This window comes from Patagioenas fasciata, chromosome 2, assembly GCF_037038585.1.
Source record: "Patagioenas fasciata isolate bPatFas1 chromosome 2, bPatFas1.hap1, whole genome shotgun sequence".
In the NCBI taxonomy this organism is placed as follows: domain Eukaryota; kingdom Metazoa; phylum Chordata; class Aves; order Columbiformes; family Columbidae; genus Patagioenas; species Patagioenas fasciata.
This window is the reverse complement of record NC_092521.1, coordinates 54,586,477-54,605,397: the sequence shown is the minus strand read 5'-3', so window position 1 is coordinate 54,605,397 and position 18,921 is coordinate 54,586,477. Positions and strand designations below refer to the sequence as shown.

At 37.1% G+C, this 18,921-nt stretch overlaps 1 protein-coding gene across 10 annotated transcripts in view; it reads right to left on the bottom strand.

The window, feature by feature from the left end:
* PTPRM (protein tyrosine phosphatase receptor type M) overlaps positions 1-18,921 on the bottom strand; it is a 466,670-nt gene that overhangs the window by 146,063 nt on the left and 301,686 nt on the right. For 5 of the 10 annotated variants that reach the window (XM_065830251.2, XM_065830253.2, XM_065830257.2 and 2 more), the window contains 2 exons: positions 9,004-9,136; positions 1,922-1,951 (listed from right to left, as the gene is read on the bottom strand). In XM_065830251.2, the coding sequence (XP_065686323.1) occupies positions 1,922-1,951; positions 9,004-9,136 (163 nt within the window). The remainder of the gene's footprint in view (positions 1-1,921; positions 1,952-9,003; positions 9,137-18,921) is intronic. The other 5 variants (XM_065830254.2, XM_065830255.2, XM_065830258.2 and 2 more) reach the window with 1 other exon arrangement.

Below are 18,921 nucleotides of genomic sequence, written 5' to 3'. Positions count from 1 at the left end.
TGATGTTGTCTGCTCATTTCAGGGCTCACTCTTCCCTTCTTTCACCAGACAGCAAGCAAAGCAATACATGGTCAAGATCACACAGTTTCTTCTGGAAAAGTTAACATACCCAAACTACAAAGTTACTGAATTTGTATCACACTAACAAAAAGAGAGATCTTTTATTGGAGACACTGTGAGAATATTCTAAATAACTAAGAGAAGACATGTTCCATCCACTATTAGTCTCAATGACTGCAAAACTGGGGACTAAACCTGTTTGTAAAACTTACAGAAACATTTCAATTCACTTATTTTCCACTGTCAGTGGAAAAAAAGAAAAAAAGATGGAATGCAATTTCTTTGAATAATGAAAGTGTTTAATTTAATGTTCCATTTGTTTCCTTTTATTCTTTTTACTTAGCCTTGAGTCATATTAAAATATTAATTTAAAAATATTTACTTATGGCAACAACATTCTCTATGACTTACTGTATTACACTCTTTTGACATTTTAAAAACAACATTTAAATGGTCCCAAACCAAATGTTTTTGAAGGCCCACTTAATGGAAAATATGTTTTTTTCATCTTGGGAACAGAAATTCTGAAATACTGTATCTGTGGAAGGGATAATTTTTTCTGACCTTCACATTAATACAGCACTTTAAAGAACAGTTTAAAAATTGCACTCTATGCAAAGTGTCAAAAATGTAATAGGAAATCTGAATTACCAAGTAAATGAGCAGTTTCAATATATTCAGAAGTACTGGGAATTCAAACTAAGAGATTTAAATTTTAGTTGCTTTAATTCATTTAAAGCATGATTCTGCTTATGAAGTTTTCAAGTTATAAAACATTTGCTAATTTTTCCATAGAATCTATAAATAGATGTTTGATGCTTTGTCAAAAAATGAATTGAAAAAAATTATTTAAAAACAATATTAAGTTTCTCATAGTCCTTTTTAGTCACTCTTTCAGCTTTTTAAATAAAAACAATAGTGAAATGTGTTCATTTAGAGTACGCTACTACATGTGCACCTGAAAAATAGTCCTGCTTTCTGTCTCATGCAAGTAACACCCCATCTTCTGCAACTATATAAAAATATCTCCTAGTTTCCCATGACTTTTAAACCTGAGCTTTAAAGAAGACAGATATCTACCGGACAGTTGATTTTTGCTGCTGGTCAACAAGATTAAACAAGCTTAAGTGCATCTTATTTCACAACTAAGCAAGACCCCTAATAGTTTGCTAATCCTTACATCCTACTTGTACCTGAAAAGTGAGAAGAGGTGAATATCCTCAGAAAGAGATTTGCTAAATTCACAGAAGAACCCTTCTCATTCATCACCTGCTGACAGCAGGAAACGAAACAAAGGCTTTGGGTAAATAAAGAATCCTATAATGGTATTACTAAGGACTGTATCAAAATGAAAAGTTATTACTTACTGAGAGGTATGCTTCATCTTGCCCTCATTTTTTAGTGCTCTCTCCTTTGAAATTCGTACCAATAATGGTAACTCATGACATTTATGCATGACCATTATTCACGAAAAAAGTAGTATATAAGCACACAGCAACAAATGGAAATGCTTGTACATGTCTAACAAATGCCGTATTTTCAACAGAACAAATGAAGAAGAAGACACTAGATAAATTCTAAAAATACTTAGGCATTACAATTTCTCATGGTAGTCATATTTATACCAATTAAGAAAATTTGTTACGTAACGATATTCAAAGGATTCTAATGCACAGTATGAGGCATAAGAAACTGCTATAAAGCTAAATATTTAATTACATTATTGACCATGTTGTTTTTATCTCAGTAAAACTTCTACAAAGTTTGTTTTTATAAAGGAACTTGCAATATTAGCATTCACTACTTATGCATGGAACAACATGGCAGAAAGTGTGTCTCTGATGTCAAAGAAATTACTTACAGGTAATAAGTGTAGGAGTGATAGCTTCTTCTGCCATGATGGTGGAAGGATTAGGCAGTGGTGGAAAAGATGAAATGGAAGGAAAGAAAAGCCAAATATTAATGTATGAAAAATCAAGATGAAACTGAGACCAGAACTGGTGACACAAATGAAAGGTAGCAAGAATGCATATCTGGGCATATCATGCAATATGTCTGGAACAGACAGAAGACATATCCAATCTCCATAAAACTTTAAGCAATACAATAAGCATCTCCAACTGTTAAATCAAACCACCTTAAAGTACAACTATGACAAACACTCCCAATTAAAGTGATAAAACACTTCCAATTACATCTCAGCTGCATTAGGAATAAGAATATGGCACTTCTAACATGGTGTTAGAAGTTAAACAGTGCAGAATTACAGAACACATTTTAAGTAGCTCCTCTTCCAGTCACAGAACTGTAGAATTTTGAATATCCCTTTCTTTACTTAAAAAAATCAGTTCTGCCATTGACAGGACTAGAACTTTTTTCCACAGGTGAAAAAAAAAATGGCCACAGCTTTTTTAATATCTCAGCATTTTTAATAATAATTTATGTTATGAATAAAAAAATTACTTATTGCCAAGCAAATAAAAAAGCTATTCTTGCTGGGAAAAATTATTTTGGTGGTATTTCCCCATGTGGCAGACAAAAAAATAAGAAGCGATTCTGTATCCTTGTTATTTCTGCCCACGTGAATGTCACAAATAACAAGTTGGAGAACTAGCACCACCATCTTGAGAAATACGGACCCAGTCATTCCTTCCTGCATTACCTCTTGCACAGCCAGATCCTGCACCCAGACATACTCTGTATGAGCACAAAGCACAGAAGTCCTCCAGCTACACTCTTCTGCTTTACGTCTCTCCCTCCCTCCCTCAGCTACGAGCCCACTACAAGCAGGACTGCAGCTCTGCAAAATTCCAACCTAAATGAATTCTGTATATTGACTGCAATTAAAAAGAGGTTGGAGATCTTAAAACATCTCTGAGCATAATGTCAAGCAGCATTCGCATGTTGGTAAGATAAAAGACTGAAAAGAACCATGTAGGCATTTGTAATTTTTACAGCACATGCACACAGTCCTTTGACTACAGAGGAAACATGTAAACAGGCCTTGCAAAGGACTATAACTAACGTTAACTTGCCTCTAGCTACATGCTTCAGGCATCCCTTTGAAAACTAGGCTTTCATCAAATTTTCTCTCTCATCTTCTTTGTGTGAAGATGCTGTTAGGAATATTTCCCAGTTTTTATTCCCATTTTTCTGATGCAAACAGTATTGTTCAAACAGAAGAGGCTAGATCCTGAATATTTAATCATGCGGCATATCTGCAAAAAATGCACACCTGGTAAAGTTGAGTTTCAAAAGATATCTAAGAATAGAGTAAGGGGAAAGCTGCAAAATACTTATGTGCATCTTCCACCAGCATGTACTCCATTGCCTTCAGTAAGGAGCACAGGATCAAGTCCTGTCAAAGCAGATCAACCTACCTACTCTATTAGCAAAGGGGTATTTGCTGGTTCAGTCAAAATCGTATCTAGCCCCATGGCCTTTGTTTCAGAATTACTCATTCTCTCACTTCCATTTAGAATCTCATGACACTGCCAACCCTGTTTCTGGCCATATGTTGCCACGACAGAAATTTAATGTAATTAGTACAAATGTTCTCACACTTCTAAAAGATGTATAAGAATTTGAGAAACAACAATAAATACAATTAATCAGTGAAGCACGGCTGGTATTCATACGCAGAATTCTGCCAAATACGTTATAGAGATAAATTATTCCTCATGAAAAAAATGCTGAAAATCCAGGAACTTTAATTTGTGTAAATGTCCCATTAAAAAATTGTATAAAATGAGAAAAATAAAAGTCTCAAGCTCCAGTTAATTTTATGGCATTACAGTTGTAAGATTATCCATAGGGAAGGCCTCGAAAAAGAGTACTGTGGTTTTGGACTCTCAAGAATACGAGACACCGAAGAAATAATAAAAAACAAAACAAAAACCAAAACAGACAAACAAAGCAACAGGTAAAAAGAAGAAATTAAAAACCTACAGAAATTGAAAGTTTTAGACTTGCAAGTCCTCAGGCCATGTGCAAAAAACACCATTCATAATTGAAAACATTTAGCTTTTTTAAGAAATATGGACAAGTTCCATTTTACTTCCTACATAATAGATAACCTTTCTCTCTTTTTCTGTTAAAGAGAGTGACTCAAAGATTTTGGCCAACCTTGGCCAAATTTTCTTCTGTACATGGCTCTTCAGTCACTTTTTCCAGGAGAAGTTATTTTATGTCAATAAACTGTTTCTGTGTATAATGATAATAAAACATTTTTATATCCTTCAGGACTGAGGAGATAAATCAATATAATAAATATCACTTGTAGAATAAAGCCCCACTATAAAATTCATCCAAACCAACACAGCTGGTTGCAGGAGGACTGTCCCACTAGAAGGAAAAACTTCTGGAACTGTGTTAATTACCATAGTGACTTCTTTCATCATCTCTCTTTTGTAGCTGGTGTAGAGGGAAAAACAAGGTTCAGAGGTAGCACTGGGAGAAGACTGGATTCTTCCTTCAGCCCTATTATCTCCAATTTCTATCCTAACTGCTTGAAATTGTTGGCAAAGGTGTATAACTGAACAACCTGATTTGCTATCAGGGAATGGGACCGATGCACTCCCAGCCTAGCTCCACTGAGTGCAATAACTTTCCTTATCCACTGCCAAGAACCAGGGTCTCTGAGTTAAACAGATGCCTCAATTACATACGTATGAAACTACTGGAAGGCTCAGGCATAGACACAGCTGAAAACAGAAATTAAAGACAGGCAGAAGAAATTAACTTTTCTATAGAGAAATGCAATGATGAGAAAAACTCTATTCTACAACTGAAGGAGAAGCCAATGCAATTAAATTTTAATAACTGCTTCCTCACTGTACTCCCACTGCAGCAGCAAGATGGTAGCCTAGAAAGAAACTGCTGCCCCAAAGACATACATACTTCTAAGCAAACCTTGGATCAATAAATCTAATTTCTAAACTTCAGCATACTTTTTAAACTTAGCTGAAACAGAAAATAAAAGAAAAAAGGAAAAGAGAAAATAATAAAAAGGTAAGGTTCTGATTTTTCCAAGTCTTGATTTAATTGCTATTACTCTTCCAAAGATTGTGGGAACAGTTCTCTCATTTTTACTGACCTACCGAAAGATGAACTTACTTGCTGCCTTTCTTATATTTATTTATTTATTTATTTATTTATTTTTCTTTTTTAGAAAGTCCTATGCAGGTACATAAAAGACTGGCAGAGATCAAGGGCCTTGCCTGAGATTTAATATTCAGGATCAAATTAAAAATCCACTTTACTGTGGAGCAATATTGTGGACATACATGTATTGGTTTCCACTGACTTGGTGTTAACTCTTATGTGAGAGATTCAGAGCAGAACTGAGGAGAGGAAAGCCTACTGGCATGATTCTGACTTGACAGGGAGGAATTATCTCATTGATATGAACATATTGGTATTAGGAATAGCTTGCAGGTTCCTAGTCTACATTACATTATATTTTTATGCAGGAATGTGGTTGAATGGATGAAGATAAGATACAACAGAACAGATAAAGAAGTCTGAACAACGACGTGTGGAGAAAAACAGCAAAGCTCTTAACAGTTTTCCCCTGACTCAGGTGACAAGCCTACAAATCTGGTTTACTATAGTCAAAGACTGCGCATACACACAGAAAATGGTTTAGTGTCCATGATGTTCCTACTCTCACTAATGACTCCAGACCATACACTAAACAGGCCACCTAACCTCTCTGTAACCCAGTTTATAATGTAACTACTTCAGAAAATCAATGTATAGTGAGTGAATTTAATAACGATGCTTAATGACTCTTGATATTTGCAGAAATTCTCCACCTACTGCTTTGACAGTGACGATATCCAAAGCATGACTGTGCTGCCCTGAAAACTCTGCTTTGAATGCCGGTCTTGTCTACTTAGCTACTGAATTAAAAGTCAAAGAGGGCAATCTGTGAAAATCTGTGGTGTCTGGCACTGAACATGCAAAGAATGGTTGCTGGATGAAATGAGGTGGGTGTTAAAAGGGACATGTTGGACCAAGTCATGGTTACCACGTACAGTAAAACCGCTTCCCAAATCCCTTGACAATGGAAAGAAATGGTCTGAAATTCAGTTAATTAACCATTGTGAAGCCCTAGAGAGAGAAAATTTAATCTACTGGCCACATCTGGAGATGAAGTCTACAAGGACCCATTTCCATGAAAGAATGATGAACAGACAGTATATGCCTTGGGATATGCCTTGGAGTAGTGGAATGTGAACAGGATATTGTTGTAACCAACTCCAAGCAAGACAAGTTTCACAGCACATAGACTCAGTGTGGTGAAACCGAGCATTGTAACCCAAAGAGCCTGCACATAATAGTACAGAGAGGAAAGTGGTTCTCAGGGGAAATGTGCCACTGAATTACAAGGTGCTATTTTATTTTTCAATCAGCTCTTTACTTTGGTAAAACTCCCGATAAAGTAAATGAAATCAAATTATCAAGTGCAGCAGTCAAATGACACACCAGCTTGAGAAGACTGTTTCACAAAGTAGCACCAGAAGTATCATAAAACTGCAAAAACACTACAGTTATACTAAGGTTGCAGAATGATTTATACATTTTCTTCAAATACATAATGTATACACAGTAACTGAACCAAAGTGAAACCATAGGGGCTCTCAGAAGCATAGTGAATTAATGCACCAATAACAATCTATTGAATAATCGGTTCATCTTTTGCTTAAGTCATGAGTGTAACTGTATTCAAGACCTTCCATGCTACAGCATCTGCTTTAGAGGGCTGGGACACAATATAACTATCTCCTGAAACTCTCATTAAAGCTTAGTCACATCCTGTTACACAGATGAACCATTCTTACTTTTTAATATTCACTTCAACTCATTTCACAGTTTGCTTTGTTCAAGGCTGCAGCATCATTCTGGGATATGTTTAAGTTGTTGGTATCATCCTTTCTGTATCACACAATGAAACTGTATGTATTTGGTAACAGAGTTCCTGGACTTGTACTTTCAACAGTTTCATCTCTGTTACAAGCAGATTTATTCCAAACCCCAAAGAAGCTCACATAATGCACTTTTCTTCTAATAACGGAATTACTATGAATAATAATTGCTGTGCTGTGGTAGACAGAAGGAATCAAGTATCCTTCTGCATTAACATCCAAACACTTAGGATTTGAGCCTTCCTGTCTCTAACAATTACATTATCAATGAGCTTTTCCCTAGAGAATGAAGCAAGAGCTGGTATAGCATCCATTTAGCCAAAGACCCTGACACTTTATTTACTTTGGAACTATTTGGATCATTTTGCAATGCTTTCCTTTCAAGATTAAGAAGATCTTGTCTCCCTCGGGTGAATATATTCTACCTTTGGTGCAAATGCTTAATGAGAAGCTCAGAACTGGATGAGAGCGGGTTATGAATGCTGGTCAGGAATTGTGTGAAGGATTGGCCAGACAATGCGAGAAGCTTTCCTCCCTGCATGCCAAGTGTTGTGTCTGGCCCTAGGGAGAAGTTTGGGAGTTCAACTGTTAAAATTGAAGGCATGAATGATGCAAGAAATCAGAAGTGGGAAGAAAAAAAACACCGCAAAGTCAGAACGGTATTTAGCTCTGCTACGCTGTACTTTACTGAGATTTGGTTACAGGGTCTATTTCATTGTCCCAGCCAGACTTACCCTGGGGCTTAAGTCTCAGTCTCTTCTGTATGGCAGCTTTTGATGGCTTTACCTACCTCTCATCATGACCTCACTCTCAGCCCTGGCCATAGCTCACCTTTCTCTGCATGGAGCCCTTCTAACTCATGGCCCCGTTTCTGTCTTCAAGGAGAGTGAAAAGCAGCTACTTGTGCTGCCTGCCCTGAGGCGCTGCCAGGAAGCTGCCTCCTGAGCTCTGCACCTCCACCGTTCAAATTCTGGAAGAATTTCAGGCAGCTCAGGGGTTTGGACTATCTCAGACCTGGCAAACTAGTTAACATACAATTAAATCACATACTGTCGGGATGAGCCAAGATTGCTCGCAAAGGAAGAAAATGGGACAATTCAGGGTGAATGGCAAGGAGGTGAGGGGTAGTTAAGAAGACTACGGCAAACGTGGAAGGAGAATTCGTGACAGCCCCCATACCCAGCTCTCACACATTCTCAACCCCACCTCTACAGCTGCAAATCTCGCATTGCTCAGGATACAACCTAAAAACTTGATTCTATTTGCTAATGAATTTCTCCCAATCTAGACTTAGTTTCTATCATCACATGATTTTTTTATTACCCATGCTACCTCTCTAGCTATGAGGTATTTTTCCCTTTATTATTCTTCCTTTCAGAGTGTTGAGAAATGCAACCAGGTTTAAAAGCCTTGCACTTCTGATGTTGTAGCAGTTTTCAAATGATATTCAGAGCAAAACAATCTCAATGTGTGTGTCTGTTGAACCAGCATTTGGAAATATTCAGCACCACTGTAACATTTTCATCTCTTTCCAGGGAATGAAGTTTATGCAGAACAATATAGAACCACCTATTAGCACAAATGACATCAGCTCTAGTTCTTGTTTGACTGAGGATTTCTTCTATATTCAAGAGTGAAATAACATCTAACTTTCAGATGATCTGTTGAATAGAGTGGAGACTCACACTTTCAGGATCGAGATACTGTTCTATTATTAGAGTCCATCATGCAGTACTAATGCATAAAGTGCTAGAATCATTAACTTCGAGATGTTTTTCTTCTATAACAAAGCCATGAACATTAATTCACAGAAAATGCTGTGGGTTGAAACAGATATTGTGGCTTTATAAAATCGCAACAAAAGCTTTGGGGGTGGGAGGGAGCCGTACTTCCCAAACCCTGAGGTAAAGGGCATGAAGGTGGTTGGATACTTTTGCCAATATCAAACTGAGAACTGCTGTAGGAGATGCTGTGATATGAATATGTACATAGAAAACAGCTACTAATTGCTCACCTTTTCTTCATTACCAGCACGACCCCCAGAAATATAATGACGAACAGTAAGATGCCTGCAATGACTCCAGCAATTTTAACAGTGTGGTCGGTCTGCTTCTCAGGCTCTGGGTCTGGTTTTCGAGTGGCAGCCCCTATGGAATCAGTAAAAGGAAAAGAGGAGAAAGAAAAAGAATCAGGCTGTTATACTTTTGATATTTATATATTTAACCTACCAATGTCATAACTCTTATTCAGGGCCAACAGATATCAATGCTTGATATTTTAAGAAAAAAATCCTTTCACTTGCATTGGCAGGACTATAATCCTTCATATTGTTCCATGACATTTTGCTAGACCACAATACAGGTGGGACACCACAGCTAGTCCTGACCCTTTTATAAGAGCCCCTTCACAGATTCACAAATTCCTATATTTTTATTATCTCTGCTGGCTCCCTTTTCTTTCTGCCATTTAGAAACTTGCTAACAACACAATAACTATCCTAAGCCTTTATCCAAATTTGATTTGCTGGAACATTTTCCTCAATTATTTTTCATAAATGAAGCTGTAATTCCATAACATATTAGCTTAAACACCTGGAAAAGTGAGATAAGCTCATTTACCATGCATTTTACCCGCAATTGTTTTTTACACAATAGACTTCTCTTTTTTTTGCCTTTGGAAATCTAAATCTAGGTCACATCTGGTAGGCAAAAAGACTCCTTCTAAGCAATTTATTCACAAAGTGGGAAGCAGCTGATGATCACACCACTGGCACCCACATTTAATATCTGTTTAAATGAGATAACCAGTGCCTTACAGCAGCAACTGTCTTAGCTCTTCCAGCTTCTCCATTTAAAAAAAATAACATCGTTTGTACTGTTTACTGTATAATGTGATGGAACGTCAAATCCATGTCTGATGAAATATCCATTTCCTCTACTAAATGAGTTCAGGATGAAAAATGTTAAGGAAGCAACATTCAATTCACTAAACTGATTTTAGGTTTTTTTGTAGACTTTCATTTTTTTTTTTTAATCAAAACGAGACAGCATTCATCATTTGAGGCATCGTGCCATGAAGTGGACACAGGGATTTATGGATCACTTTCCTGCTATAGCTTTTTTGGGAAGGGAGAAGGAAGAGTGAAACCCAAAGTGAAGTGTAATATTTTAAGACCACATTCTTATATCACTGGCTGGGTTTCACAGAGGATTTTGAAAGTACCGATTTTACATGTTTTTTCACTTTCTTGTTTTGGAAAGAAAGCAAATTGGTGATCAACTTACATGCAGAGATATTTTCCAAAAAGTACAATGAAAACATTTCTAATGTTTCTTCTCAGTTGTAACCAGGTTATTCTAAGATAGTGAGTACTTCTGAGCACCCATAGTTGTACTTTTGGCCGATCTCCTCAAAACTCCTTACCACTAGGAATTCCAGGAAAACCTGGCAATTTGTATCACTGCTAGTAAAGGTGCTAAATCAAAATATAATCAAAATATATTAGAGCTAAGTGCCAAAGCCAGGTTGTTTGGAAAATTCTGGCCATGGCACTTTGTGTGAGTCCTAATTCAGAGAAGATGATCCGCTGCATATCTCCATACCCAGTCCCACCAGAATATTATGTTGATAGCAATATACTGCAATTCCAATTACTAAAATTCTTACACTGTATCGCTAAAGGTAACAGAAATCTAGCTCTGTATTTTCTTTGATGCGGATGCATGAAAGCTTGTTAAAAACAGTTCTGTTTTCCTTATGTGATATATAAATCAATTTGTTAAACTCTACATTGCTGTAATTCACATGGCACTCAAGCATGTAGCAGATATTTAGAACACATCTAGAGTATCTTTGTGCAAAAGGTAGCTGTTACTTGAACTTGGCAAACAGGAAGCAGTGACTCAAGTATGATGCAACTGGTAAGACATGATAAGGACTAAACAGTCTTCTTTTAACTCTAAAACCCAACAAAGGAAGAATGCAAAGTCAACAACAAGCAGTAGCTTTTCAGATGTAATTTCTAAGACTGGTTCCTTCCCAAGTCTCTTCTTCATTATTTCCTTCAGGCTACCTCACCCTACTGGAATAGTCATTGGTAACGCCTTCTTAAAATAAAATTCTGCCTTACAGTTTCATTCCTTCTGCCAAGGCTTCCACTGCTAGATTTGGGATCATGAATGCTATTGTTGCTACATTTTCACACAGAACTCCCGACTATCCAACGTGTTTTATCTCAGTGTTGTTCCTCTTTGACAGCACATGGTCCTCACTCCAGTGGAATGAGCCAGACTTACACAATGCAGGGGAGATAATATCAAAATTGTATTCACAGCATACATGCTTTCTGCATATCACAAAGCACAACCTTCATGAAATGCCTTCTATGCCACAAAGAATTATCCTATTGGGAATCATGGACAAGCTGGGGAATTTACCACTATTGCAAATTCTCCAAAGAAAGCCTAAGTGAGATGATACACAGTCTAACAGCAGGACACAGAAACTCCCACACTGTGTCATCTGTTGAATATCGAACTGAGGGATCATCTCAAACTGTCTAAGAAAAGTGCATGTAATGCCACCCCAAGTTAAAAATAGAATAAAGCTTCCCATCATGATGGACTCAGTCTGATTCATACCAGAGGTGGTCTTAAACTGGAAACCTGATGTTTGACATGCCTTTTAAAAACTCCTACAATTAATTATTATAAAAACCCAAATATTGGCATTATTTCAATTCTCTTTTCGTTCCATTCAGCAACTCATTCATTCTCTGACAGAAGGTTGCTCTTTTCCTGGTGTCAGTGGGTTCCAAAATCCACTTGGGTAAAAGAACCAAATCTGCCACCTTTCACCTTTCTTGAGCATCCCTTGAGCCTTTCAGTATAAGAAATTCTGGATCAACTGTCTTCATTTTACTTAATAGTGTTTATTCCTTTAACATACCTCAGTTTTTCTACAACGCGATTTTAAAAAATTTTTGTGCTCTACCACTTTCTTTATTCCTCTGAGCATTATATTTGGTTTTCTTCTGACATCAGATGGATGCTGAACAGTTCACTGGCACATTGTTTACAGTAACACCTGTGTCCCTTTGTTCAGAGCAGTGTTCAATTTTGAACCTTCTATCAGTTAAAAGCAATTCAAATTTACCTCTGCTGAACTCGACACAGAATTTATCAAAGCTGAGCTGGAACTACTTCTTTATTCAGTTTGCTTCTGTCCTGCTGAAATTCTTCACAACCTTATGTGAATTCTGCTAACCCACACCAATTATCATCATACTCAAGAGCTGCTCTTCCACATGTGTAATAGACATCACCTCATAATTACCTCTTAACTGACTTCTCACCTATAGCCACACAGGCAATTCTACTGGCACCATGGAAAGAAAGGTGAACTGTTTGTAAGGGGATGGAGGCAGCTAAGGGCAGTAATTCTGAAGCTCATTTTGCCACTTGATAAGCTGCGATGTCAATGCATGCTTTTAGTTTTGTTTTCATGTTTTCAAGAGACAACTGGATAATTACTATTGCAAGTCTAAATAAATGATGCTGTGGCTTCTCTTTCACTCTTCTGTACTGAGACATACTAAAAAAGCTGAGTGAAATGTACTCCTTCTTTACAGAAACACTATTAACTATACATGATTGTATAATGATATTACAGTTCTGGTATTTTATTCTATTTATTATTGTTGTTTCAACCAGTTTCTCTGACATAGACATTTTTTATTTCCTTGATCACCCTAGAGCCTTTAAAAATGCATAGCTACAAGACTAGTGGGGTTTTCTATCTCTAGTCAAATATCTGGTTTTAATGACAAATTGCATACTGTTGTCAACAGCTGGGCTAAGCCCACTGCATTTTCCTCCCAACAGTGGACCTTAAAACTTATTGGGATTTTTTTTGTTCATTTTACTTTTAAGCTTTTGGATCTCCCTTGCACACAGAAGCCTGACTTTAAAGCTTGCACAATAACCTCACTTCTATTTTCTTACTAGTGCTGTCTGGGCTAGTGGAGTGAGAAGAATTAAGGCCAAATTGACACATACACTGTGGTCACCTTTAGAAGGGCAATAGGTCAGTAAAGGGCAGTGAGTGCAGAACAGCTCAAGGGAGCTGCTTAGAAAATAAAAGGATAAGGAAATGTTTCCTGCCAGGTTAAAAAGCATTAAGGTACTGACTTCGGAAAGTCCTTACTTGACGAGAACAAACTAGAGTGCTTCCTGCCATAAGTGAAAAACAAGAGATACACTTATAGATAAACCTCAAGGTGCCAGAAAACCCAGCAAAGTATTTCCACAGGCTTCCTGCACTGAATAAAGTGGAAGACAGTAACATTGTTTGGTTCCATACCCTTAGTTTTTTACTTTTCTAATTAATCTCTGTGATTCCAAACTCCCTTTCATTTATTATATTTATTGCCCACTCTCTGTGGTATTCCCTACCCTAGCATTTAAAATGTGAAATATCTTATTTTTCTTCACTTAGAAAAAAGGGCACTCAGCTGGCCTGATTTGTGACTTTCCCTCTTGCATCCCATTTTGCTCAGGACTTTACAAGACTCAGAGATAATATTTTTAAGTATTATCCAGGAAATACCTAAAGATTTTATTTCACTTATTTTTGAGTCTCAGACCTATTCCATTAACTCTTTCTTAATACTAAAATCTCCTTTTTTGAAGTTTAGTGATCTTAGCTGCTCTTCAGATTGAGAACTTAATTATATTTTAGACACTAGTATTTTGTGCCTGCAACACTATGAATTCTTAAATTACTTCATGCAGTGAAATTCCTATTTCTGTACCATGGGTGAGAAGATCACGTAAAAAAATTCCTCTCTGAAGAATTTCTAGTTCTCATCACAGATATACAGGTTTGGCATTATTATTATTATATGAATAATTTGTGCTTTTCAGAAAACAGTTCTGCCCCTTCCTTGGCTGGAAAATTTCCACTCCTTCTCACTCAAACTCCAACTCCAAAACTTTATAAACAATAATCTCCTGTAGGTAGCTTATAGATAGAAGAGTTTGAGCAGAACTATTCCTTGTTAAAATGGAAGCTAAGACTTTTCACTCAATGAACCAGCCAAGCAAAAGATAATTCTTTTAACTTACATGCAAGTATTATCTTGTTTCTCAAAAACAATGAATATGTTATTCAGTAAAAGAAATGGACTTCCACCGAACTGAACAAAACCTCTCTCCTTCTCTTTGTAAATAAACAAAGTTTGGATTCGCTTTTCAATGTTTATTAGTCCCTTACAAAAAAATGTAGTTAGAAATGACTGACCATTGTACAGAACAGAACAACCAATAAAATAACCCTGCATCAGCAGTCTAGGAGCTGCTAGTTATACTTTCAAAGGAAGAAAAAATATTAAATCTGTTAGTACTAAAATCTAGCTATAGGTTGTTTTGTCTAAAGTGATTTTTTAAAAATCCAGACATTTCTTCTCCTATTTAAGTTAAGAAATAAGCCCTTTCTTTAATTAACTAGACTGGTCTCATTTGATTTCTCCCAGTCAAGGCTGCCCATAGTTGCTGCCTTTTTTACTTCCTCTCTGCAGCTTTAAGCTCTCAAAAGGTACTTGATTGATAAGTCACTTGCAAGCCTTTCCAACTCTATTTCATTCACAGCTGTTCCTATGACTGATGTAATGGCTGACTTTACAAGGCTCTAAAGTTAGTCCAGTTAAACTTGAGGCTAACTTGTTGTGTTAGTAACTGGCCCATGATTTTTTAATGCTGGCAGTGCAATTTGACTATCACATCTCAGCACCTACTTTTAACTTATTTCAGAGAGTGAGTCAGGAAAATGAAACATTATACCCTTATGTGACAAGTTGCACTGGGATTAGGTGGCAGAAATCATGCAAAATGGCACAAGGCAGAAGGGAGGCAGAGAGGTGTGATGCTTCCTTGGAACACCCATCACAAGAGTCCTGTTGTCCTTGCCACAAAGTAAGAAGACTGAAAAGATCTGAGCACTTGGCTTTAAAGACTCTGCCCACGCTCTCCAAGGACAACACACATTACAAAGGCTGCTATAATTATCACTCTCTAGTATTGGTATGATATTGGGATCTAGAAGCTCTACATCTGATTGGGAGCCCCACTGTGCTAAGCACACAGCTAAGCAATGTGTGCCACTAAAAGCGTACTATAGAGCTGAGCCAGGCTGTAATAGGCAGGTGTAGCAATCGCAGGTGGGAGAGGGAGGCAAACACCCCTAAGAAAATGTATTTATAATACCCAAATAAATGAATACTTCTACCATTCCTGTTCTTTCGGCTAGCTGGCATCACTCAGTATTTCCAGTTAGTAACACAGTAGAAACAGACCTTCCAGAGTGATTTCAGGGACAGAGTAATGTTTTTATGTATGATGTTGGTTAGGGTGTTATAAAGAAGGAAGTAACATAATGGTTTATAAACATGAAGGTAGGAAAAGCAGAGGTGCTAAAAGTAAAGGGATGGAATAAAATGCAGTGTGACAAAATAAGAAAGTACGCAAACATGTCTGTGCTACTGGTATGAAAACAGGTGTTCCGCAGAGGTAAGTCTATAAATGTCAAATCATCAACAGCAATTCCAATCCTGCAAAATACACTTGAATGAGGCAACAGTGCAAAATGTCCAGTTTTGCCCAGAAGTTTCCTCACTATTTCTATCTATCACCATCTCTCCTAAGACTGCAGAGAACTGTACACTCATTTTTAAGCCTGTAGCAGCATTACTGGTGCTGTGGAAAGACAAGTCAGTATAACATGCTTTTTATTTGAGTTTCAAGTTTGCTCCAGATGCCAGGATTTGTGACTGTCTTGGAGAAGACCCAAAACTTACAGAGATTTGTAGATGAAATGAATTACCAGCCTGGCTAGTCTGTTTCTACTGTGAGCGACTGGCATTCAGTCCTCATCTTCTAGCCAGCACGTACTCTGATAACAAAGTCTTTGTTTTATTACTCCTGGTAGAACTCCAGCTAAGGGAGAAAGTTCTCCTTCCCCTTCCTCATTGTTAGCTTTCAAATCAGTGTTCCTAGTTCTCCTTCAAAACTGCACTGCTTTTTTTGTCCATGTGGTAGAAGTTACGAGGTGTTGTTGGGCAGGGTATAATTTGTGACAGAAGGTGGTTTTGATCAGTAGATTTTTCCGTTTTCTGTCTCTACTCCATACCTTGAATATGTTAGTTTTATAAAAGCCTCTGAATAATGTCTGCTCTACTTCTCTTTTTACAGTATTTTTCCCTTTCTGTTCCTAGCTTCTTTTGGAAATGCTCTTGTATAAACTATTTTTTCCACAGGGCAGGGATTATATTTTCTTTATGTTTTGCTGAGCACAGGAGCCATTTAAGTGTTGAAATCGATGTATCCTGATTTTCCCTCCCATGATGTGTTAGCGCTCACTAAATCTATATTTTGAATGTCTGTGAAAGAGGGCAAATAGCACTTATATTTTTGCAGCAGACTATCTTCTCTGTAATTTATGATCATCAGTACAATACACACTGCTGTGTACAGATCTTCCTTTCCTAAAAAGGATTTCTGTACTTCTACAAGACAACCATGCTGATTTGGTACATTGTTTATTTGGTGTTTTTTAAATGCAGGAGAAAACAGCCTTGTTAAAAGATCTATGCTAAGAAGGGACTATCAAAATAAGGCTCCACTGTGCAACAATAATTATGAATTATTAATTTTGTTTGTGTTATTCTTCACGAAAATGTAAATATCAGCGACAAAGAACTGCATGAAAAGAAATGCAAAGAACTACTTCACTGATGAATATGACTCATTTAACTGACTATCAAATGAAATGTATCTCTCGCTGGCGGATGAATCATGCTGGTGCATGTGAGTAAAAAGACTTTTTTTTTCTTTAACATCTGTGTTTCTGGTTGTCAAGAATAATAAAATTCTTTACAAAACATGCCTAAACCAAATAAAAGTTCCCAGTTTTATATGTATCTTTTGGTCTCATCACGTTCTATTTTTTAACGGGGTTTTAATTCATGCTTCTTGACTGGATTTTTCTGGAGACTGTGTTTTTTAGAAAGGGACTTATAGAAAACAAGCAAGCAAGTCTTGATAAACAGCTCATTTGCTCCTTTTGCAACAAATCCACCAACCCTTCTTCTAGCTTTTTCTTTTCCCTTTTCTCTTAATCAAGGAAATTTAAATAATTAAAATTCATACAAAGTTTCCTCTCCAGTGGGCACCCAAGCAGCTGGAAGCCCTCACTCCTACTGGAAGAAAGCAAGCAAAAGTCCTCACACTGTAATGGCACTGAGCTCATTAAGAGATGTCTAAAGCATACTCAACAGCTACACCACAATCAGAAATTAACAAGAAGTCTAGAATATACAGACATGGTGTATCTCCTTCTTGGAAATATATAGTTTTCTAAGAAAAAAGTATGGTCTCTGGAACCTTAAGCTTTCAAATGGCCCCAACAAAGGGAAAGGTTATGGCAGCACACTTGAAAGACAGACTCAACCACTGAAATAAAAATCCTCCTGACTACTATGGGAAGAAGAAACTGCACTTCTTTACCAAACACATCCAAGGTCAATATGACTCCATGAGATGCAAATTTCTGATCAAGAAGGTCGACTGAGGGGCAATGAGAACATACTTCCATAAAAATTAGCTGTATACATGTACATCTCAAACTGAGTAAGGATGAGGAGGTGTGAGAAAGAGGCACCAACAAGGGCTGGAACTGCAGGTGTCTCAGTACATTGAGATGTAGGGCTGGTTACCAGGTGATGCTGCAGGAATGAGGTCCCATTTGCAGCCACTGGATGTGCAACAGTGTCTTATAAATCTGACTTCTGTGAACAAGAAGTCCTAGAAGTACAACGTACAACTAGGGGAGTTTTTAGCCCTGAAACATTTGGTTTTATGGTTCTCAACATAATCTCAAACCAACAGTACTCATGGTAGAAGAGTGACTCAAATAAGCTCTAGGGAAATGAAAGCAGTCAGTTCAGACTGAACCTGTCCATGCATTATGCATTCTCTAAGCTAGTCAGCACCATTTTCTAGCCACTCTTATAAAAGTGGATAATTTATCATCACCCTCACCAAGGACATTTTGATTTTATTTGTTGTGGAAGGAGACCTCTGGTTGACTCTCATGCTTCCAACACCAGATCTCCTCCTCAAGCTACACTGAGAAGTATCAAGAACTATCAGACACCCGTGAAAGTTTATTTCAGCTATAATATCTTCTACAAACAGAAAAGATGTGGGTTGGAAGCCTGAAAAGGATTCTCCCCTCTTTAGAGAAGGTAAATTGTGGGTTTGCTTGTATTCTTGGCCTCCACCAGGCAGAGAATGTGTAAAGTCAGATCAGAGTGATGTTTCTGGAGTTGATGTACTGAGAGTGAAACTCGGCTATAGAACTAGATATTCTTGGTATGGACAAACACAGCTGTTTTATTTTCTACTCTCATTCTACTCAAAGATAAATGGAATTATACATGCAATGATGCATGCAGAAAGGTAAAAATCTATTTGTGATAAATTTATAAAAAGCAGGAAAAAATTGGTAAACCACTTTTTATTAAAACATTCCCAGAGTCAACTCTGTCTTGGGGTCTGGAAATTGGCTAGAGGAACTAGAAAGGAGCATCAGCACAAGAAAGGAAAAATAATTGCACAGAATTCTAAATCTATCTTTGTGCCAATAAAGTGTACCAATTCTTTTGTTTACATTTCAGAAGCTTTACAGTACTGCAATAAAAAAACCCTCCAAACTGAAGCAATGTTAGATGAACCAAGAAGAGACTAGGCCTCCTCTGAATGGTTATAATTGATTTACTTTTCATCTTTTGTACGTTTCCTGTAGGATTCAGGGGTTATAGAAAAATCTTCATTTGTCCTATTTGATTAATAATTCCTTAAACAGCCATTTTTTTCAT